At 45.1% G+C, this 24,143-nt stretch overlaps 1 protein-coding gene across 2 annotated transcripts in view; it reads left to right on the top strand.

Moving 5' to 3' along the window:
- Positions 1–24,143, top strand: part of Npas2 (neuronal PAS domain protein 2) — a 174,335-nt gene that overhangs the window by 121,697 nt on the left and 28,495 nt on the right. For both annotated transcript variants that reach the window (XM_076915015.1, XM_076915014.1), the window contains exons 8-16: positions 9,496–9,614; positions 10,357–10,439; positions 11,195–11,301; positions 13,373–13,520; positions 15,976–16,060; positions 18,788–18,929; positions 19,671–19,780; positions 20,952–21,053; positions 22,940–23,086. In XM_076915015.1, the coding sequence (XP_076771130.1) occupies positions 9,496–9,614; positions 10,357–10,439; positions 11,195–11,301; positions 13,373–13,520; positions 15,976–16,060; positions 18,788–18,929; positions 19,671–19,780; positions 20,952–21,053; positions 22,940–23,086 (1,043 nt within the window). The remainder of the gene's footprint in view (positions 1–9,495; positions 9,615–10,356; positions 10,440–11,194; positions 11,302–13,372; positions 13,521–15,975; positions 16,061–18,787; positions 18,930–19,670; positions 19,781–20,951; positions 21,054–22,939; positions 23,087–24,143) is intronic.

The raw sequence follows: 24,143 nt of genomic DNA, 5'->3' as shown, positions 1-24,143 counted from the left end.
GTGTGTGTGTGTGTGTGTACGTGTGTTCACCAGTATCCTCTCACATTCAAAAATGCATCTTGTGCCACTGTGCACACGCACCCTGAACTGTATCAGATCCGTTTATTTGTTTTCAAGTTGATGAGACAATCTTGTGCACTGAGAAATAATTTACAGTTAATAAAGAACAGGCTCAGCCTGCAGACTGCCAAACAGGCCTGTGCTGTGACACCCAGCTATGTCCCCTTTGCTCCCTGAATGTTTGTCTCTCCTGTACAGTTTGCTGCAAGCCTGAATAGGTCTGGCTCCCAGGTCTTTACTCACTATGGTCCCTGTGCACAGTAAGGCTGTTTTACCACAAGCCAGGAATCTGCATTGGAAAAATGACCACACAGAAGTCAGTTTGATTTTTAGAAGCTACCAAGACAACTAGTTGCTGAACCTCTAACTGCAGAGACATGAACTCTAACCTATGCTTAAACACTCATTTTTACTCATGATCCATGCTGAATGGAAATGCAGCTCTAATGCCAGAAATTTCAAAACCAGGTTCTGATCAGGCAAAGCACTGAAAGGCCTGCTTCTTTATTTGCCACAGCCCTCAAACTCTGCACAGAACAGCAAAGCTTATATTTCATAAAATGGCAGGGAAAAAAAGCAGAAGGTGCTGATGGGAACTGGGGGGGGGGTGAGAAAAGGGGGGAATGATATCAGAAGAAAGCAGAGTGGGATGCTGAGCTGCAGAGAGGAGGAGGGCCTGTGGGAGGTACAGGGAACACGAGAACAGCTAGAACTTCTGCCACGTTAGTTACTACTGTTTGACTCAGGACCCACCTGGGGTTGTTACCCTCAGCCAAATTAGACCCGAGTTCCAATGGAGCAAGCCAATGTCAAAGCACCACATCCTAATGCTGAGCCTAGCTGGAATTATTTTTCCTCCCACCCTAAATGACCCTTGGCTGGATGGTATTTGAATAAACACACACACTTCATTTAAAAGGCTTCAAGGAGATACTAAGTACAGTAAACCTGCCAGAGTAATTTTCAGGTTCTTGTCCAGGGATTTTGCCTGGATAGTAGCCTCCATGGCTGGCTTGGCCCTTCAGAGGACCAGTCCATCCAGGGATCCATGTGGCTTTAACTGTAAAGGGGAGGGGTAGGGTATTCATTCTTCTAGGTGGGCCCCAAAGTCTAAATGAAGCCAAGGGCTGATCATGTCTGATCTGGCTGATCTGAAAGGCTTGGTCAGACTTCATGAGACATTACACAGAAGGAAGCGGTAGATGGCAGGCTGCCCGACTGAAGAAGTTGGCATCTGGTAGGAAAGCCAACACCATCCCAACCCCAGAACAGCTAGATGAGGCAGCTTGTTAAAATGCAAATTCATAGTCCTTGTTCAAAGATGCTAGTTCAGGGGATCCAAGGCCCAGGAGCATGCAGTTAGAAAGTCCTGGGAGGAATTCTGCCTGGAGGAGCCTTAAACTTTGAGAGTTCATTCCCTAGAGATAAACAGTGTTCCTTCCAATCAGCTTTATTGTTGAATATAAGGGGCTGTTCAGACTAGGCTTAAAATGTGCTGATTTGTTCAGAACTAAACCTAACTCCTGTATGATCCAGTCACCTCACTTCTTAGAACACACCAAAATGAATGACAGCAGAGATTGAAGAAGCATTTGAGCACATTCATAAAGAGTTGCAATTGCCAAAAGTTAGAAACAGCCCAATTGTTCATCAGTGGGTGAATGGATTAAAAGTGTACAGTATCCTTACAGTGGGTTATCACAGCCTGTAAAAAGGAGGGGAATTCTGGCATATGCTCAACGTAGAGGAACTTTGAGAAGCGTTATGCTAAGTACAATAAACCTGCCATCAAAGGGCAAACACTGTGTGATTCCACTCGGATGGGCCACCTATTATAATTAAATTCGTTAGGATAAAGTGAAGGGTGTCTGTCACGGGCTGGGGGAGGGGTCGGCAGGGAGTTGCTGAGTGGGTATCAGTTTCCATTTAGCAAGACAGAGTTCTTGAGATGGATGGTGGTGTCAGTATACAGATGTGCTTGGCACTACTTCAGTGTATATTTAAATGCAGTGCGGGGACCAGGATGTGGCTCAGCAGCTTGTGCAGTCCCCAACACCAAAAAGAAAAAAGGTTAGGTGGTGAACTTTATACTGTATGGCGCTTTATCATAATATCTGAAATATGTGGGAGTGCTGGCCTTAATGGCAACTGTCAACAGCTACAGAACATCCTAAGTGGCCAAAGGCACAGAGGGAAAGACACTCTGGCTCTCAGATGGAAAACTATTGGCTGCTGCTCCCACGTGCTCCCATGTCAACAGTACGCATGCTCAGTTTAAAGAACACCCTGTGATTGGCTGGCAAGCAGCAGTCCTCTCCCCCTCCCCACCCCACCCCCATGAATGAACTTGTATTTTTCATACTAAAAAGCTTCCAGATAGCACTTTAAATCATTCCATTGTATAGCACATCTTAGAAGGCTTCAAGGACGTAGGCGGGCTTCATTCTTACCTGGGCTGTGGTTTTAATTTTTTTTTTTAATATAGCAAGGCTTTAACAAGCTGAAACAGGATTGGCTTGCTTGAAAGAGTATGTGGAAATTATGTGTGACTTTTTTTTTAAACTGTATTTTTTAACTGTTGCTGCTATAAACACGAAGCATCCAAAGCAGAAATGTTGAAACCAAGAACATAGTCTCCCTCTAGAGCATCTTACATGAGCTGAAATTAGAAAGGCTAGATCTGGACAAGAGTCCTCAAGTGTACATAATGACTTGGCATGAACGTAAAAGACCGGAAGTGAAATGCATGAGTGACTACAGTTAGCTGAGAGGTACAATTCTAATGTCGCTTTCCACCACAGCAGTGTGACTAGAGATAGCTGATATAAAGCTATAGAAGAAAGGACCTTAAGTATTCTCTCACTGCAAAGAAATAATCAACATTTGAGGAGGTACCAATGCTTTGCCCTGGTTTGAACATTGCACAACGTACCTGAAACGTCACCTGGTTCCTCCTTACTTCATATAATTGTTAAGTGTCAACCTAAAAAATAAGGGCTAGGGTATAGGTCGGTGAAGGGGTGCTCCAGCAGCATGCCCTGGGCCCAGGGATTCCTTCTGAGCATGCAAAGACAAAGGAGCAGATAAAACTGACTCAGCGAGAGCTTTTGGAGACCCTCATGGTTTGTACATGAGGATCCAGTCTGCTGTCTCATTGACTCTAGATAACACTTTTGAGACTCCCCCAACCTCTTAACCTTTGCCATATGAGTGGGATGGAAGCAGGGGGAAGGAGACAGACAGACAGACAGAGAGAGAGAGAGAGAGAGAGAGAGAGAGAGAGAGAGGAGTTCCTTTGTCCTTGATGCTGAGATGATGCTTTAAACACCAGCAGTTGACTAAAGACTTGAGCAAAATGGACTTTTCCCTCTCCTTAATGTTTGCACATGTTGGTCACTCCTTAGGAGAGATGGCCACTAGTCCCCAGTGTTCTAGGAAGAAGATATAAGACACAGAACTTCTTTATCCTATGTGTGAAGAAATGTGTGCTGGGAAATGGGATAAGAAATTAGTCATTTTAGAAGGGTTTCTGACCTGTCTGGCAAGAGCTCCTGAAGGATCCAGACTGAGCTAGGTGAGCATATGACCCCACCAAGGACCCTCACTGGCCGATGGCAGTGAGGTGGTCACTGTCCACAGCAGCCCTGTCTTCCTCTACTCCATGTGTTGACCATTTCCAGAACATCTCTAAAATACAAAGACTCTACCTGAACTGTGTCTGTCCTATGACAGATGTTTTCTACAAGGAGAGGCAAGGAGAGATTCTTCTTTTGGACAAACACACTGCCCTACATTTTCACTCCTAATTAAATATGTGGTCAGGAAGATTTTCTTAAGCTCCAGGTACCCAAGGGCCACATCCACTCCCCTACTCCTATATGAGCAGAAAGACAACAGCACAACAGCTAGAGGAATATCCAGATCACAATGAACATCTTTGCTTTAAGGGATCATAAGAAGTGGGTTCTACTCCTGATAGGTCATTCCACAGCAAGAAGAAAGCCGTCCTCTATTGGGTCCTCCCACAGCCTTGGACTTAAGTGTGCATCTGGCTGAAATCCAGAACACAGCATTTCAAAAGTCACTGGTATGGTTCCAAATAGGTCACCCTCAGCAAAAATTCCACCCTGGGCTTTCCAGAAACCACACACCAGAGTATAAAAGTTTCCTTGCCCTCATTTTACTTAGTTGCCTCTAACCCCAGCACCAAATTGAAATGTTGGCAGAAGCCAAGGCCTTTTAGCTTCTAACTCTTAGATCCACATGTTCCCTGGTATCTCTATAGGTTGCCTGGCTTTGAGGTTGTTGCTTTTGTATTCTGTTTCTCCTTGGTGCTAGTTAACTAAGATGTCTTGGTATAAGAGATCAAGACTCAGGCACACCAGACCTCCCTGAATACAGAGGCAGGGGGTTGGAAACCTTTTATACGGAGTGTCCAGTGTGAGCATCACTGACCTCTCAGAGCTAGAAGCAAAGTTTGTCCTCTACTCAGCCAGGCAGCAGTGACTCCTCCCTCAGTGGTTGTCAGCTATCAGATTAGACGGCAGAGGGGTTCAGATCATGGTGAATAAGCTATTTCCCAAGACCATAGCCCCATAGCATCGTCTTAGATCCATATTACAGTGGAACCATGAGGAATAGGTACACATTTATCAACTATGTCTTTCTGCTCTCTCTCATCTGAGAACAGAGAAACTCCATGCACAAGATGGTCTATAATTTTAACTGAAAGCATGTCAAAAATATCCAAACAGGATGAGGACCTCAAGAGGAAATTCACTTTCCTCAACATATGAAGAATTTACCCCCTACCCACACTAACCCTCGGGGGCGTAGGGGGAGTCTTAACTCCATTATCAAAGTCCCCTTGCCCCTTGAGAGATCTCAATGACTGCCAGGAAGTAGAAAAGATTTAAGTAAGACATACAGTTCTTCTTTAGAGCAATTTTCTTTTCAGTTCAGCAAACTGCCAACCTAGCCCTCTCATGGAGCTCGTATCTTACTTGCCTTTCTGCTAAGCAGACCTGGCAGAAATAAAAAAAAAAAAAAAAAAAAAAAGCCAAGCATGATGGTGCTTGGGCTGGGGTGTGGCAGAGTAAGGATGCAACCTTCTCCCAAGAACGTTGATATCTGGCTGTTCAGAACATACCGGATAAAGCATGCTGCAAAGAAGAAAATATGGAGGCTGAAATCACTTAGCACTTCATTAATGGGAGACGATGCCTCATGAATGGACTGGAAAGTATTTTCCTCTCAATGGCTCCAAACCATAACTAAACATGTAGTATTAGCTGTCAAACTTAGGGGGTTAGGAACCTCCTTCTGATGAGCAAACATCTCTGACTGTTAAGCCAGGTCTTTGTAGATATTCATCGGCATTGTCTCTCATTTGTTTCAAGAAATGGCTAGAAAGTTAGCTCTTACGTTCTGTGTGAACTAGTCATGTGCTTTCTTACAGACTTTGCAAATAGCATATCAGCAGCTCATTTGAGGAGAGTGTTTGGCTGAGATGACTGAGCTGGCTGGCCAAGTGGGACATGGTCAGGACATCTTTCTCCTTCTTTGTTAACTAACACTCACTTCAACTCTGATCCTCTCCCTTCCATCCTTTCCTAAAGCCCATGAGATAAGTTCCCTACCATCTGAGATCCCCAAGCCATGTGTCCATTATTATAACTCACCTTGTGTTCTTATCATGACTGATAAATACTATCTCAGAAAAGCTCAGAGCTTCAAAACCAAACATTTAAGTCTGAAGATCCAAAGCCATATCACCCCACATCTCTCCAGGCAGGAGCCCCTGTTAGATACTTCCACTGTTAGTCAACCCTTGATGGTGATAGAGCATGGAATTCCCAGCCACCATCTTGCCTAGGCTGCCTTTGGACCAGTGTTCATCCTTCAGTAGGTAGGGTAGTGAGCTAGCCTAAATGCCAGTAACTTCCAGAACCCTCCGACAGTGGCAGAGTGGGGAACTGTAAAGGACAATCGACCCTAGGGTCCCAAAGTCTGTGTGCCAGTTACTGGCAAAGACCAGAATGTTCCTTCCTGAACTGAACCCTAAGCTCAGTTTCAGTGTGGAACAGAAGTCCTCCCTGAGGGAGTCATCCAGGAAACCTGAGAACCTGCTGGGTGTAGTAGGACCCCTGTGCAGCATGGAAGTGAGAAGCAAGACCTAGCTTCATGTGGGAAAGACCTGCTTCCCCAGCCTTTGGCAAGGATAGCATCTGTTTTGAGTAAGCATCCTCTAGAAGGAAAATGCAAAGAGAGGTAAACACTCCTCCAAGGTCTCTGGCCAACCAGAGAAAGCAGGGCTGTGCAGACAGTAGGTAGCAAATACCTCTGAGAGGTAAGAAAGCCAGTTGTAATTAGATGTATTTTTTTCTATTATTTAAATTGAAATAGGTAATTGAATTCTTAATTAAAGGGCTTTAAACTACCTTGGGATCTGAAGTGGCAGAGAGTTATTCTAGTGCTAAATATGACCATGCAACATGCATGTGTGTGTTGCCTCTGGAACATGCGAAGGCCCCATGTTTCAAGTAAAAAGTCATTTCACACTTAATCAGCAGTGTGGAAGGGGGCTTCCTCTCCTTGCTTCCTCTCCAAGGTCTTCCTCTTGGCTTCTACCCCCTCTTCACCTCTATTGAAACACTCACCCTGATTTTCTATAACCATGGATCAGGGAAAGCTTGTTTGGAAAAGCAAACATTCACTTTGGGACCCAAGTGCGGGCTACCAGTAATAATGTCCCTTGGCAAGGATTGGCTCGGGGTGGGGAGTGGGTCAGATTTTCACCTTTGACACCTTTGAAGTTATAAAAGCACAGATAAAAGAATTGGAAGGCAGCCAGGCCAAATGGAAAGTCTGCAAAATCCCACTGAATGACCACCACTCCAGTCTCTGTTGCTCTTGAGGAAGAAACACATCTTAGGTTGGGGGTTCCCACTTCCCCATCTTCTGCCTCCTTTTCACAGGAAATCAGGGAGAAGGCCCTTGCTGGCAGCACATGGGTTCAGTAGCCAAGGGGTGGCTCAAACCAGGTGCATCAGTAGAGGAAGAAGAAGGCCGCAGCCTTAAGTCCCTAACAGGTCCTCAGAAATTTGCCTCCAAGGTCTCAATATTCCAAAAAGAGTCAAGAGAATTTTATGAGGTAATTATCTGGCAGGGTAATGTCTCTTTGATTTGAGCAGAGAGTATTTCACATCTGGGAAATTTTTAATGTCTTTTTTTTTTATTACACAGATGTTCACGTCTGCAGACCTTCCCTTATGTGGGATTGTTTTTCTTCCCCTTAATAAATCTCTTGGCTCACCCCACACCACAAGCCTACAACAGTCTTAAGCCAGCTCACGACAGATGTGAACTCTCTTGAGATCACTATTTGCCATTTTACTCACTTCGTGTTCATGTTTGGAAACATTTATTAGTATTTATGTGAGTGGATTCAGAGAATGTGTTTGGTAAAGTGAATTTATTCATGTCAGTGGAGAGCAGATCACATTACAGAATCATTTACAAACCTATAAATATAGAAAACAAAAAAAAGTGATTGGAAAGCTAAACTATAATCCTGCAGAGTTCATTTTAAACACATTTGGTTTTCTGATGTTCCATATGCTTTCAGTTAAATTGGAAAGCATAATGATACTGAAATCTGTGAATGTAGAAAGCACAGGTTAAATAGTCACCCATCACTGTCCACTGGAGGTCTGTTCCTGGGCACCTCAGACAAACCGAGACCCATGGCTGGTTGAGTACCTTGTATAAAACAGTGTGGTATTTTCATAGCACCCACAAACACCCCATATATTTTAAATCATCTCTAGCTGACTTACAGTACCTAGCACAATGTAGATGCTACATGATTTTACTGAATTCCTTAGGAAACAATAATGTTGAAAAGATGTGCACGTGTATGTGTGCATGCGCGCGCGTGTGTGTGTGTGTGTGTGTGTGTGTGTCTGTCTGTCTGTCTGTCTGTCTGTCTCTGTGTGTGCATGTGCATGTGTGTGTATTCAATAAATATATAGTGGGTTCTTGCAGATATTTTCAAATACATGGGATCCATACATTTGGTCTATTTTGCAGATTTAGAAGTCTTAGTTGGAAAAAGCCAAATATAACCAGTCATAATTTTTAAAGAAAAGGTTGTATGGTCCTCTACTCTAGAAGTCTTTGGCCATGGCACATAGTCAGTGGAGCTCTGGAAAGTACCCATGCCTAAATTATGTGATCTGGACAGAGCCCAAGTGACCAAACCAGAGGCTCTAGGGTCCAGCCAGACATTGGAATTTGAGGATTCTGTGGATGTGCCAACTTGGATATTTTCATATTTAACTGGGTTCTTTCCTCGCCAGATTCAATCAAGATAATAGACTTTTTCTGACCCAGAATGTCACTTAGCTTAGTTCTCCATAGTCACCCTGAAGAAAGGTCTGCTGGCTTCCAGGAAGAACTTCACTGATGCCAATTGGTGTCTTAGGGGGTGCACTGGGAGTCCAGTGTAAACACATTGGTGGCCATGAATTAAAACCAAGCCCTTTACTTCCTGAGAGCCTGGGCTTGCACAAAGATCAGTGGGGCTCTCGCTCTGTTAGCTTCTCTCTGAGTGACTTTTCCAGGCCTCAGTCTCCTCAGAGTTGCTTAGTATGTGGCTGGGAGAGAGACAGTATGAATGGACACGAGAGTCTTACCATCTCTTCCAAAGGCTGACCCCCCAGGAGCCAAGAACGTCCCACTAAGTGCCACCTCTCAGGCAACACCAAACTAGAAACTGAGCCTTTACCACACAGGTGTTTGTAGGATATCCAAGTTCCAAACCATAACTACCTTTGTCCCAAGGACACCTCCTCAGTGGCCCAGCCCCTATGTCATCTCAGACTCCATAAGATGAGGTTTGAGACAGATCCCTTCATGCTTGAGAAGACACTACTTCTTTCCATGGGATGATCTGTAATGGAAACCCTGCTGGACCATGAACTTTACCCTTAGAACGTCAGCAGAAGTCAGCATCTAGACCCCCTTCTGTAGATCAGCAGTTCTGAACCTGTGGGCCGTGACCCCTCTGGGGGTCAAACAACCCTTTTACAAGGATTGCACGAAAGATCTCCCATATATCAGATATTTACGTTACGATTCATAACAGCAAGCAAAATTACAGTTATGAATTGACAGCGAGATAATTTTATGGTTGGAGGGTCACCACAACATGAGGAACTGTATTAAAGGGTCAGCAGCATTCCGAAGGTGCCTCTGTTTCCTTATCTGTGCCGTGAGAATAACAGGTGTACCTAGATCATCAGGTTCATCGGGTTGTCGTAAAAACGGAGCAAGTTAGGATATAAAAACTCCTGAAAGCATGAAGTGTCCGATAAGGGTTAGCTAGTGCTACCAGGCAGGGCTAACCTGTGTGTCTTCCTCCCTCCCTCTCAGTGCCTAGCCCCTCCTGTAATGGCTTTGACAACACCCTTTCAAGACCCTGCCGTGTGCCCCTAGGAAGGGAGGTCTGCTTCATCGCCACCGTGCGCCTGGCAACACCGCAGTTCTTAAAGGCAAGTCCCTAAAGGTGACATTATGGGAACCTAGTACATCGATGTCACCTTGGTTACGTGCCATTCATCATCCTGATGGAAGAGAATAAAACTACAGTGAAGTTAGTTTTAAAAGTCAGTTTTCGAAATGCTAGATGTCTAGTTTCTGTGCCTGGCCCCCATGGCCCATCCCAAGCCCCAGGTTCCTGTGGGTTGTTTAGTTTAAAGGAAGCACCCATTGCTGATAGGTCCACGGAGATGTACGTGGCTAACTGCAGTCTTCACGTGGTTTGGGCTACCATTGTGCGCTGAGTAGGTGTGGCCTCGGACCGTGAGGCAAAAACAAACAAACAAACAAACAAACAAAAACCATGAGCATTGACTGTATTTCCCTCCTGTGGTCCCAACTCACATCTCTGGTACAAATGTGGATGGAATTAAATCAGTAATTCAGACTCAGATGAAAAGCCGTCTCCACGTTTTCCAGGATTCCAGATAATGGGAGGGGGGCAGCGCAGGCACTGTTTGGCTCCTAGGTCCTTTTCCCAGTTTGTGAAATGAATTGGGGATCAGCTAATACGGAAATTAGCTACAGATGACAAATTTCAGTGCAGCACTATTTGGAGATTGTCTCAGAACAGTTTTAACTTGTATTTCCCATCGTTCATTTCTTTTGAACCAACCTAGGGTGAGCAGCTGGCACCCTGAGCAACGTTCTGCCTTTTTTTTTTTTTTTTTTCTTCTTCTTCCTTTTCCAACACAGGAAATGTGTGTAGCTGACGAACCTTTAGAGGAATTCACTTCGAGGCATAGCTTGGAATGGAAATTTTTATTTCTGGATCACAGGTTTGTGAGGAGAAGAAAAACATATTTGAGTTGGGTCCTTTTCAAGTGTTGTTTGCATGAGCCAGGCTCCGCTTGGGAGAATAAAGTCCAGCCTGGTCCATGACGAGGAAGGACTCCTTGGCAGCAGGAACAGTTGTTCCCAGCTAAGGGGAAGGTCTGTACCCTGACATCCTTGTGCCTGCCCCACTTGCAATCAGGTCCTATGTTCATTCAGAGTGATGCCTTAGTCCCAAGATGTCTTTGGGATGGTCCCAACTTAGTCAATTTTTATTTCCCAACTGGAAAAAAAAAAAAAAAAAAAAAAAAAAAAACCATGAGGAGAGAAATTCTCTGATTTCTTTCACCGCTCTTTGATCCTTCAGCCCATTTCAGCCCATTTCAGCCCATTTCAGCCCATTTCATCTTTCCTTCACAGCATCATTCCCAGCTGATGAACGAGCAACCACCCTTCCCTGCTCTTTAATTTGGGGCATTGGGCTGGATCCAGCTGTTTTAAATTCTTCAATGTCCATAAGTTCTTATTATCATCTGGGCCAGGTTATCCCAAGGAATGGAGTGCCTATAGGCTGAAACAAATGGGTTCTTTATAAATACAGGCTCTCTGGCCTTAACTGTCGTTACATTGTTACATTGCTGTTTCTCTGCCCCCTGGTTCTTGATAAATGAAGCCTCCATGGAAACAATTTAACATGTAAACTGAGTGTTACAACCAGCTTGTGAGTTGTGCATGAAGAGTTCCCCGTGTCTCCCTGCAGAGCTCCTCCAATCATAGGATACCTGCCCTTTGAAGTACTTGGCACCTCAGGCTATGACTACTACCACATTGATGACCTGGAGCTCCTGGCCAGGTGCCACCAGCACTGTGAGTACCGCTCACCAGCCCAACCAGGAGGCTTGTGTTTGCTTTTCAGAGACCCAAACAGCAGGAATCTGTGCTTCTGGAAGCCTGTTTGCCAGAGTGCGCCACACCTGGTGTCCCATGTGGTAATTGTGAGAGCTAAAGGGATTCTTTCCTACACTTAGCCTATGGATCCAACTTGGAATTGATATTACCCAGATCCCCAGCGACATCCCACTATTATCCAGAAAGTCATGCTTATTAATCCTAATCAAAAAATTAAGGCAGGGCTAGACTTTCTTTTAGGCTATGGAATGCACTTGAAAGATAAAACGCCAAATGCCCTGCCTGCTCTTGAGTCAGCAGTCAGACATTGATGGCAGACTACAAGGCTAAGGTTGATCTCCTGTCCTTCTCGAATACAACATTCTCAAGGCAGTGGCTTTGTAGCTTGAGTTTCCCAGTAAAAGTTTGTTTGGACATTCTCCCAAAAGATGCTCGTAACTGTGGCTAGCATCTCCTGGCTGCCCTCTGGGGTGGAGTCTGCTGAGAAATCCAGAAACAGATGACTTTGCAAGATGCTGCCAGTGTGGAAGGGGTATGTGCAAGATCTTGAAGAGATTGAAGGGCCCCTCCATCACTGAAGGAAAAGTCAGAGAAGGCTCTGTGCCACAGAAGAGGGGAGCACTCCAGCAAGCATTTAGGGTAGGCCCCATGCCCTGGGAAAGCAAGAAATACAAGCTTTTACAATTCTCATTCACAAGAAGAAACAACCACTCGGAATCATTTTCGGTGCCAATGCTCAGCTTTGAGTAAAAATGGTTTCCATAACATTGAGCTATGGGTTCTGATAAATGGCCTGTGGGCATTGGTCTTCAGTAGATGCCTTACCTATAAAAGCTGTTCGGACTTTCTTCTCTGCGCTGTCCTTGTTGACAAAGGAGCATGCTGGAATTGCAGCTAAGATGTGTCGGGATGTAAAGTGCATCTTAACCTTCATCCCTTGCTCCTCAAAATGAAGCTTAGACAAGCCACATAAGCAGCAGATTAGCTACAGCTGTAGACTCTTGGGCTCCATCCACCAGGGATCAGATGAGAAAATCCATTTTCATAGTCTCTCTCCTGGATTGGTATGCACATTCAGATAAGAGAAGCATGTCTGCTTTAAACCTCTGTCTGTCTCTGACTCTTCTAGTGTAGAGAAGCCATTCAGGTTGAAGAATGACACTGGGCATTTGATAGACTTTCCCAGTGGCTCTGGCAAGATGTGCATTTTTGAGGCCATGGTTCCCTTTGCTAGTTCTACTTCCCTAAGTAAGATTCCTCAAGACGGTTTTCATTACAAGATGCTAAATTGCTAGCGCTGTGGTAATAAAATCCAAATTGGTCTTCTCAGATCCATAATTTATCTTTCTTCCTCACATGAGCTAATAAACCACTGGCATGCATTCTGTCCTGGATGCCCACACTCCCCCAAGGAGCCATCTGCAGACAAAACTCCAGGGGCTCTAGGCAGTTATGCAGCTGCAGAGAAGACCTGGACTGTAGGCGTCCATGCCAGACACTCTGTGCTAAAATGGTGTAGACTGAGATTCAACTGCGGATGACAGCTGTAGAATCTGTCCATCGGTAGCTAGTTGTCAGGTCTATTTTGGGTCCACTTCTCCCAGAGTCTGGATGCTCTCTCCTCTGCTCGGCTCTTGAAGTTCCAAAGGCATCATACCTCCAGTAGGAAGACAAGTCCCAAGAAAGCCAGGACCTCCTTTTACTTAAGCCTCCAGCCATTGTGTGCCATTGGGTGAAGAAGGGCTCTTTAAGCCTTTGGGCATTTGGGAACATATAGATCGTTGTATTAAGAATTCTTCCATTTGACTGACTATGACTAAGTCAAAGCACTTGCCTAGTAAGCATGAGGCAATCCCCAGGACCCCACAACCCCCCAAAAGCATTAGCTATTGTGATAATAGTCACTTAAAGTATGACGTGATCAGGAAAATAAGCACTATTTGGTGCTGTCTCCTACAATGTCTTAGGGGGAAAGGTCACTTTTGAGTTAGCACACATTACATAAAGAGTCTGTTGTTTCTCCTCCTAGTGATGCAGTTTGGCAAAGGGAAGTCGTGTTGTTACCGGTTTCTAACCAAAGGGCAGCAGTGGATTTGGTTGCAAACCCACTACTACATCACCTACCATCAATGGAACTCCAAGCCCGAGTTCATCGTGTGCACGCACTCGGTGGTCAGGTACTGAGCAGCCTGTGCCTCTGGGAGATGCCTGGGAGGTGGGTGAGGTCCCCCAGGGGTAGGGACGGGTCAGTGACCACCTTAACTATACCCTGTATTAGAGGAGAAACCCCGGCTGGCATCCCCAGCGAGCTAGTCGAAACTCTCTCCTCCAGGCCTGGGACTTGCTGTGAGTTTTCAGTCAAGCCCCTTTGAAAGCTGACAGGATATTGCTTAGTAAGTTACTGCTTCAGTGACCTACTTACATATTTTTCCCTCATCTCCATCCAGCCCCCAGCTTTTCCTTGTTGCTGTTTTTGAGAGGAAAATTAAACTGTTGCCACCAAATAATTCAAACACATACTCCTTTTTTTCTTTAAGGCTTAAAAAACTCCTGTTGGCAACTGAGGTAGTATTAAGAGAACAGCTGGACTACCTTAGGAAACTGGCCCTGGGGGTCCCTAGCAGCCTTGGGGGGACCTCAGTCAGGATGGATAAACAGGGACTCAAAGGGTAAAATATATCCAGCATGGCATAGATGTATCCTGCCTGGGTGGGTTCCTAACTCTCAGAGGTAAAGGGAAGTGGTCATTCGCCCTCCATCCCAGCAAACACCAAGAAAACAAGTTGGCCAGAGGCTGGTTTAGAAGGGAGACTTCGTGCCCAGCACAGTGGCATGCTCCTATAATCCTAGCATGAGAAGCTGAGTCAGGAGGATCTCAAGTTTGAGGCCAGCCTGGGCTGAAGATGAGACCTTGTCTCTGAAAAAAAACAATCTAATAAAATAATAAATAGCCCACCCTTCTATCAAGTAGATTTTACATCTACATATGGCTAATCACTGATGGAAAATATTTTAAGTTATATTCATATTAAATATATACAAGCACTTTTTCTTCTCACTGTTCGTAAAGAGTATACCACCTACATGCAAAGCATTTACACTGCACTAGTGTTAGAAGGAAACTACCTATGGCGTCAAGTCTGCAAGAGAATGATGTGTAAACGCTACCCCATTTTAAGTTAGAGACTTGAGCATCTGTAGAGGGACAATATGTATGTGTATGTATATGCATGTATGCATATATGCATATATGTATGTATATGTGTATGTGTGTATATGTATATGATGTATAAGTATATGAATATATGCATATGTGTATATATGCATATATGTATGTATGTGTGTGTATGTATATATGTGTATGTGTATATATGTGTGTATATGTATGTGTGTATATGTGTATATGTGTATGTATATGTGTATGTGTATATGCATATGTGTGTATACATATATGCATGTATGTGTGTATATATGTGTGTATGTGTATGCGTATATGTGTATGTATACATATGTGTATATGTGCATATGTATATGTGTATATGCATATATATGTGCATATATATGTGTATGTATGCATAAGTGTATATGTGTTTGTGTGTATACATGTATATGCATATATACATATATGTGTGTATATGTATTGTGTATATGTGTATGTGTATATGCTTATATATGTATATAATGTATATGTATATGTGTACGTGTATGTGTGTATGTATATAATATGTGTATATGTATGTATATATGTGTATGTATATGTTACAGATATATACATGATTCATATGAAGATGGGCACATGCCTGTCCATATATATGCACATTAGTATGAGGAGAATAGAGAAATACTGGCCTTTCTCAGTCATTGACCTTATCTCATTTTATCACAGCATTTGCCCATGCTCAGACTCACTCTTCAGTTCCCAACCCATCCTCTTGGGCTTCCTCAGCCAGTGGCTTGTGGTTTGTGGCTTCATGGCCATTAGTCAGCCATTGCCCCTCAGGTTGTGTCTTTTCCAGTGGGCTGCTCAGTCTCCAGGAAAGGGTACAGGACATCCTGCTCTCTCCTCCACTTCCCCAATCATAGGAAGAAGCTAGGTCTGGGAGAGCACAGGAACTGAACAGAATAAATAAATAAGGGATCAGACACTCCAAAGTCCCCTCCTAATCCTGCAGCTCCACCATGGAGTTATCTATAGTGGACAAATTGGGTCCCTAGATTCAGCAGTGGCCTGGGACTAGCTAGGTCTCTGTTTGTTTCTTTATATATACTTCCATATATACTGTCTATAATGAACATGTTTTTAATTTGAAGTTTTTAATTCTTTACAAGCAGAAGCTTATCAACATATCTTAAAAGCTACTGTATCTGGAGATTTTAGGAAATTAAGGGATAGAGAACAGTGGGGAGAGAAATAAAAGCAGCCCAGAAACAGAAATCGCTGGAATATAATATTAGAATCTTTGCAAGGCAATTAGGCAAGAATGAGACTCAGTCCTCTGAGCAGGTCATGGACGGGCTTCTTTGTGCCACATATTCTATGAGTAGGTTTTATGTAGAGAGCCCCATGTGTCCCAGTGGGTATTGCCTTCCTGGAATGTCCAGGCTACAAGGCGGTGTCTCTTTTCTGAGCAGTTATGCAGATGTCCGAGTGGAAAGGAGACAGGAGCTGGCTCTGGAAGACCCACCCACAGAGGCCATGCACCCCTCTGCACTGAAGGTGAGTTCATTCCTGCCCAGAGGGAAGGGCTATGCATTGGCACCTCCCATGGGCTATTCTGAGAGATAGCAGGCTAGCAAGGATGGATTCACCTCTACTAAGCACTTGCTGGAGACCCACAGCTCTCGCGATGGTTTGTGGGTGTTTGCTTATTTACCTTCCATGATGGTCCTGTGAGGTAGATGCTATGTACTCTCTTCTCTCTAGAAAGTACGGAAGCATGGGTACCCAAGGACAGGCTTGTAAAATGCTGGCTCAGAAACAGCCTCTGGACTCAAGGAATGGCTTGGCAACTCCCCAGCCTTCCAATGATGGCTATAAAAAGTCACAGATAAAGTGCCGGAGAGGAATTCCATCACCCACTAGAGTGTGGAACAATTCAAGGCCGCCTGTCTCTCTCTCTTAGACTAAACTTTATTGTGTTGTTTCCAAGTATTAGCCTGTCTCTCCAGAGCTTTCCAGCTTTGATCTTGCTTTGTGGTCCTGGAAATGCAATCCAAAGCTACTGTCCCACACCTCCCTGTTGTTTCTGACTCAGTGTCACAAGATTTTAGTTAATTGCCACAGCAGCATCAGTTTTGTCAGGGAATGCTGATGTAAAAAGGAACCTTCAGTCCACAAATCCCACCACCTCCTTGCTTCCCCTACCCCAAGTTCTCTGGCCCCATCTGTCCAGACTTTTCCTCACACAATGCCAAGGAACTGTGAAAGGCCAGATCCCCAAGCCTCAAAGGTCAGTCACACAGCAAGCGGAAACATTAGAAGATTTAAAAAGAAGAGAGTTAAGAGTATCCTACGCTAGGAAACTATCAGCTAGAAGAGCCTGTGTTCTTTCAGGAAAGCAAAGGTTGCCAATCAATCTATGAAATAAGGATTTATTTTCATCAGTTGTGAAATAAGCCTCCCCCCCCCCTTTTTTTGATATGTTGAAAGGTAGGTGAATGCTTGGAATCAGAGCTGTTCAAGTTCTAGGGTGTCCAGCAATCTAGATTCCAGAATCTGAGCAGAGGCTTCTCGGCAGCCTGCCAGCCTGTCTGTGATCAATAGAAAAGTCTGTCATCCCTTGTGGATGAAATTGGGAGGAAGGAGAAGTCATCTTTAAAGATCAGAGAGCCACCCTGCAGAGGCTCACCTGACTTCTGTGAGTCTCCCCACCCACCCCACCCCCACCTGATGGGCTGCCATTGCTTAGGGAAGTATCTGCTTCCCACATCACACTCTCCCATGTCTCACGCCACCTATCGGGTCAGAGAATGAGATTTGGCTAGCATTAGACAGGTGTTAGATGCGCCATACATCAACCACAGAGTACTGTAATGTGTAGCCATCAGCCAATCAGAAGTTTGTCTCTCAGGCTTCTGTGTGAGAAGGTAACAACTCCCTTTGAAGTGAAACCTCTATGATGTTGCTTCTCACTCTGTGGTGATCTTGTCTGGGGGACATTTCATGCTCCACTGACTGACATGTCTGTGAAATACAGACTCCGCTGTTGGATGTGATATTCCATGCTAGCAATGACTGTGAAAGCCCCTTAGTGTGCACACTCACGCCTGGGGCTGATTCCCCTGCTGGGTAGGAACATGCGGTTCTCTGTGGTATGGTGATCCATGAGCCAGCCTTATCTAAGAAGATTGTCACTAAGCAAATGATATTTCCCACCACACATACAGGCACATCCTGCCTTTCGGTTTGACAGAAAGGATTATAGGTCACATATTAGTCACCTCGGTCCTCTTTACAGGTGCACATGTGCACACATACATACACACACACTCATACACGCATACATACGCTTACATTCACACACATGTACACACATTAACACACATATATACACATGCATATGCGCACACACACACACACACACCATGGTAGCAACCATCCATACTAGAGCCATGAATCCAAAGACAGAACAGCACTTGGGCTCACATGTGTAAAACTGAACACCCAAGTCATTACACAGTGGGTGCTGGCGATTTCCTCCTTCTGAATGGGAGCAGAACTTGAGAGAATAAATACTGTGTTTTCTTCTTTGGTTTTAAAAAATATCATAACCTATTTTCATATACTATGACTCTTAAGCCATAAAGGTTTGGAGCCTGTCCACCAAAGCTGCTTCTCTCCCATCACATCTTGTTTGGGATAGACATGACCTGGAAGCCAGGACCAGCTAAGAGTCAGATAGCAAACGATGAGAGACCATGGCTCTTTACCCATGCAGAGAGCAATCGTGAGAGGCAGTACAGGAAGAACCTTGTGATGGCCCAGTAGCATGTACCTCATTGGCTATGTTAATGAGCCATCGCTAATCATAGCCCTGCTGTGTTCTGATCTCTCGTTTCAGAAAACCAAAATCCTGGGCAATGAGATAACTGCTTTAAGGAACAAATAGAATGCACAGTGAGTGGGGGGGGAGATATAAAAAAATCAAAATAAAAGAGAGAGAAGGTGTAGATAAATGCTGTTTGTGAGACATAAGCCTCTTGGTGATGCCACAGCTCACAAGTATCTGCTCTAGCAAGATGTATCCAGATGTTTCCTGAAAGGATCGAGCATTTCTCCCAATTTCTCCCAATTTCTCCCGATTTCTTCCAAATTCTTCTACATACCCGAACTAAAGTCACATTTTTCATTCATTCATGGCATCTTAATGCTGAAGCGTGTGTGTGTGTGTGTGTGTGTGTACATGCATGTGCACGAGCTCACATGCACGTGTGTGTGTTTCAGGAGAAGGATTCAAGCCTGGAGCCTCAGCAGCACTTTAACGCACTTGACCTGGGTGCCTCAGGTCTTACCAGCAGTCCTTCACCCTCAGCCTCCTCGAGGAGTTCCCACAAGTCCTCACACACAGCCATGTCAGAACCCACCTGTGAGTACCATTCCATGGACGGGTAAGGATGGGGGCCATCAGACCAGAGGCACAGAGTCACACAGAGTCCCAGACTGAGTTGGGTCAGGCCACCTATAACCAGAATGCACAGAGTGTAAAACAAAGCAAAACAAAAACACCATGACCAAAAAAGCAACTGGGGAGAAGAGGGTTTAACTTCCTATTACGGTTATAGTATGTCATCCAGGGACGTCAGGGCAGGGACTCAAAGCAGCATCTGATACAGAAGCCATGGAGGAGTGCCACTTACTGGTTTGATCCTTATGGATTGGTCAGCCTGCTATCCAAGACCACCAGTCCAGGGGTAGCCCTACCTACATTACATCATCAATCAAGAAAATATACCACAGGTTTACCCATAGGCCAATCTGATGGAGGCATTTTCTCAATTAATGTTCCCTCTGCTAAAATGACTCTGGCCTATGTCAAGTTGACATAAGAGCTAGCCTGTACACTGTTCCCTGCCTGTGTCCTCAGCATTATAGAGTGGGTGACACTCAGGTCAGATAGGTGAGGTGTTTGATCAGGGTGGTAATCGGACCAAATGATAGAAATGAGTATCAGGATGACTTGCATGTCCCCTGCCTGCTTCCCACTTGGATTATGGTTTGTCTTAACCTCTGCAGAAGAGATCTCAACCTCAGGCCTTTAGCCTTTCTTTCGCTGAAGTATCTGTTAAGTATCTGCGAGTCAGAAAAACCATCTCTCATTTTCTTCCAGCCACTCCAACCAAGCTGATGGCTGAGAACAGCACCACAGCCTTGCCAAGACCAGCCACCCTACCCCAGGAGTTACCAGTACAGGGGCTCAGCCAGGCAGCCACAATGCCGGTGTGTGTGGGATCCCCCATCTTCTCAGCAGGGGAGTGCTGTCTTGTGGTGTGGGCCGTGGGAACACACTGAGTCTTTTCAGGGAATAGGTCTTACTTCGGGATGGAGGTGACCAGATGGTGGGCAGGGAGGGTGAGTATTGCAGGCAGGGGTCGTGAAGTAGTGGCATTTGCTTAGCAACTAATTTTAGGCATTTTACCACAAAATGAGCATGGATATGCACTTGCAGAATATGGAATCCAAGTGGCATTAAGAATGGAACTCGGTGCTTCAACCATGAGGGGGTGTGTCTCCTGAGCCTCAGGGGGCCCTACTGCTTAAATCTCATTCCACGTGTGGCTGCAAAAACTGGTATCAGGTTATGCTGTTGATGTACACCAAACCTCTCTCTAACACCATGGAGTGGTGGCCCTGTACACAAAGCCATCAACAGACCATATTTTGTCATGGATGAAGGCCTACTGGGCTTCTGTCTCCCCCAGATGTACAGGGAAGACAGCTTGAAGAAGCCAGGTGAGCACCTGGCAAGTGAGCCTGCACCTGGCATTTCTCACAGCACCACCACCACCACCCCCCCCCCGCCTCTCCCCTCCCGCATTGCTATCCCGGGTGATACTTTCTATGCAAGGTGCTTTTTATAGTCCCCAGGGACTAGGCACCAGTGAGGATACCTTCGGAGGAGTCTTCTTACTAATCTCCTAAAAACACTTAACAGCCCGTGAAATGAGCAGTTGTCCTCGCTCTTATTTCTATGCGTTGTTCCCCAGCATCCATCCAAGTGATTGGGAAATGCTCAATGACAACATCCTCAGAATGAGTACCTTGGTCCTCCAGGAAGGAGTCTATCTAACGAGGGGCAGCAGAAGGAAGGAGGAACAGCCAAGCACAGGCAGACAGCAGTGGCCTCACCTCACACACAGAGTGGTTGGGATCATATACTCTCGGAGCACCTGAAAATGGCTCAAGAGCCACATGCATCTTACAGCAGCCACGAGTCACTCTTAACTATGTGTCTTACACAGGAGTCAGCGCAGCAGCCGGGAAACGGAAGTCTTGAACTTTCTGAAAGCCTTCCTCCTAGGACTTGCAGCTGGAACACCCAACCTGCAGAGAGTCGAGCACAGAGCAGCTCAAATGTAGCTGTTTAACAGAGGTCCTATTCTCTCCCCAGGCTCCTCTGCATTCCTCATCGCCCTGCGACCTCACGAAGCAGCTTTTGCCTCAGACCCTGCCCCAGACCGTCTTGCAGAGTCCACCTGCTCAGGTGACACAGGTGAGTCAGAGGCAGGACAGAGGGACAGATGTCTTCAGAGCTTCTGAATCTTCTCACACTGCTGTGTATTGATTGCATATGTGTACATCAAGTAAGGCTGGGGGTTTTACTGCAAAGTGGACACAAGACATGTAACCATGTATATCATACCTGTCCTCAACAGCTGCTCAAGTCTTCTCCCACTTCATGTTGTTTCCCCCACGTCTGACGTTCTTCTTCATAATCATCTCTGTCTATCACTGTATTTGTCTGTATTCCTTTCATTTCAAAGAACTCCAGATTTTAGGATCTAGAAACTATTAATCCACTACTATAAATATCACGGTCCCTTTAAAAAAAAAAAAGTGCATTACAGCTTTGCTGAGTGATTCCTTAGTTTCAACAACACTCCGTGGGTTCTTGTCTGGGTCAGTTCAGGAGCAAGGCATTGGAGATGCAGAGATGCTGACAACACAGCCCTCACTTGCAGTTTGCAGAATCACAGGGAGAATCAGGCAGATAACCAAAGAAATGACCCTTGAGGGGCCACTTCCTGGGGGGAAGTACTCCTTGAGTTAGCCCTGAAGAGTGGCTAGAAAAGTGGTAGATGAGTAGACAATTAAAAAAAAAAAAAAAAAGACCCAAATGTGCATTTTAGAGGAGAGCTATGTAAAGCCCGCTGGCACAGGACAGGAGTCTGAGCTTTGGGCCATCCACTCTGGTCACAGGGAGGATTGCAGAGATTCATTCACGTGAATCTGCTGTTGAGCCCAGAGATATGACTTCAGCTCCTTCATGGGCATTTGGCATTGTCCCAATGTCTGGCCCCAAGTTATACCTGCATCCCAGATGGCTGTTTAGCAGCACCTCATCCTCTCAGCGTTTAGCTGTCTCTCTCTCTCCGTGCAGATCTGAGATGGCTGATGGGAACAGTTTGGAACATATGTCCTCGTAGAAGTGGTCTCGGATGCTTTCCTGGAATAAGAAAGACGTGTGTTAGCATATGCTTCTTGCTAGCGTCTGGCTTGAGCAGTGATATCAAAGCTGTTCAGCCAGTCTCCTAATTAAAATAGTCCATCTTTATCCTCATGGGGGAAGAAATCAGAATAGTGGTTTTCCTTTTCAAGTCCTTGAGACACATTTGGTAGGAAATTAGTGATTTGTTTCAATCCAAAGGCATAAGAAATGAGAATCCCTTTCATTTCTGGGCCTTTTATCTAAAAAAATAAATAAATAAATAAAAATAAATTTAAATGTTCACAATACCTAGTGGTAGGGAATTCAAATTTTTTATGTCTTAAAATTTACTTAATAATAGCTGTTCTTGGCCTGTGGTATGCTCTATACCTGATAATAATTGCATTTCTTCAATATTTATTTTTTATTTTTGCATGTGAATCGGGGTCCTCTGTAAGAGCATCAAGTGCTCTTAACACTGAGCTATTCTTTCCAGCCCCAACTGCTGTATTCTTTAAGACATTCTCATATAATGAATGGCTTATGTTACGAGGCACTCTCTACCAGTGCAGTCCTTGAAGCAAACATTAGGTAGCGACTGTGTCCTTCCCCATGGTTCTGTGCTGCTTGAGCCTGTGAGGCAGACAGTGGGTGGGGTGGGCAGCTTGGGGAGGGGCGGCATAAGAAGACCTTAATAGATCCAGGCCCACTAGGAGAGCACCAGGATCCAATTTAGGGTGACAGAGGGGCTTGCTGTCATCATTAGCACAAGGAACACTGGCTAGACACCTTGTCACTTCAGAGCTGAACAGTGGTTTTCTCAGACATCCTGAGAACCATGGCCAAGGAACAGAACAGAGGTATTTGAGACTGATCTGAATGCTGGCAAGGGTGGTCTCAGGCTGAAATGACTCTTTGATTTGATTATTTTTTTTAACTTCCTTTTGAAGTTTTCAGCACAGTTCAGCATGTTCCAGACCATTAAAGATCAGCTGGAGCAGAGGACACGGATTCTGCAGGCCAACATCCGGTGGCAGCAAGAAGAGCTTCACAAGATCCAAGAACAACTCTGCCTGGTCCAGGACTCCAATGTCCAGGTAATGAGCCTGTGCAGACTGACCTCTGTGTGCAGGCCAGGCTCTGTGTGCAGGCTGGCCTCTGCTCTCCTTAGCATCCACTCCTGTTTAGTCAGGTCTTTCCCCCCAAGTCTCTGTGTACTGCCTCACAGAACCCAGTATGCTTTGGAAGTGTGCAGACACTCCTATAGACGGATCACATGAAACAAATCCACTCGTTGCCAAACTTGAAATTCCTACAGTATCCTTTTTCCTCGCCTGTCACTTCTGTGGGGACATTTCTGTTTACTGTCCCTCCTGAAGTTCCTTTTATGAAACTATCATCTGGCTTCCCTGAATAGGTGTTCCCTTGGTCCTGGATTCCAGTTCTTAGTACCTTAGTAGCTAGGCTTCATAGTACCAGGCAGGCCACTGGCAGAGGGAGATGCTGATAGCTTTGCTCTGTTGCCTCTGATGACAGAGAGATGTGAAGTATGCTCCCCGCTCTGCAGTCCAAGGATGCAGCAGAGGAAGCTGGGCTGTCACCTCCCTGCCCCACCCATTGGTAGAAGTTTGTGAGGACACTCTATGTCTGATAGCAGTGGGATACACCATGAACCCAGATTTATTTCTTGGGATCCTCTTAAGAGTCATTTGTTTGAGGTTTGGGGTTTTTTCCAGGGTCATTATATATACTAGATCGATATCAAGGATAATTTACATAGATTCCCAACACCTGCAGTCTTTCATATTTTACTTCAAGACCGCTTGACTCTATGATTGTGTATCATTTGTTCAGCTAACCTCAAGTCTGCCTTGAGAGCCCTAAGCATTTGCAGCCACCCTAAGCACAACAGAGGGAGCCGAAAAGACAACTCAAGAAAATAACCACAGGACTGTCCCTGCCACTTACCCATCCCCCCTACCACACTGACTCCCTCAGCATCCACTAGCACCTGTGACAGATGCACCGTGTTGCAAACTTAGAAGCCATTGCATGACAAGAGTTACGTATGACCTTGTGGTTTCATTGGATGACCCCAGAGCCCTCTCTCCAGCCTCCTGCTCAGCTCTGCTGGAAGGTGTGGGAGACCTCAGT

This window comes from Arvicanthis niloticus, chromosome 17, assembly GCF_011762505.2.
Source record: "Arvicanthis niloticus isolate mArvNil1 chromosome 17, mArvNil1.pat.X, whole genome shotgun sequence".
NCBI classification, from domain to species: Eukaryota; Metazoa; Chordata; class Mammalia; order Rodentia; family Muridae; genus Arvicanthis; species Arvicanthis niloticus.
The sequence above is the reverse complement of the archived record's forward strand: the minus strand, read 5'-3'. Positions and strand labels throughout refer to the sequence as shown.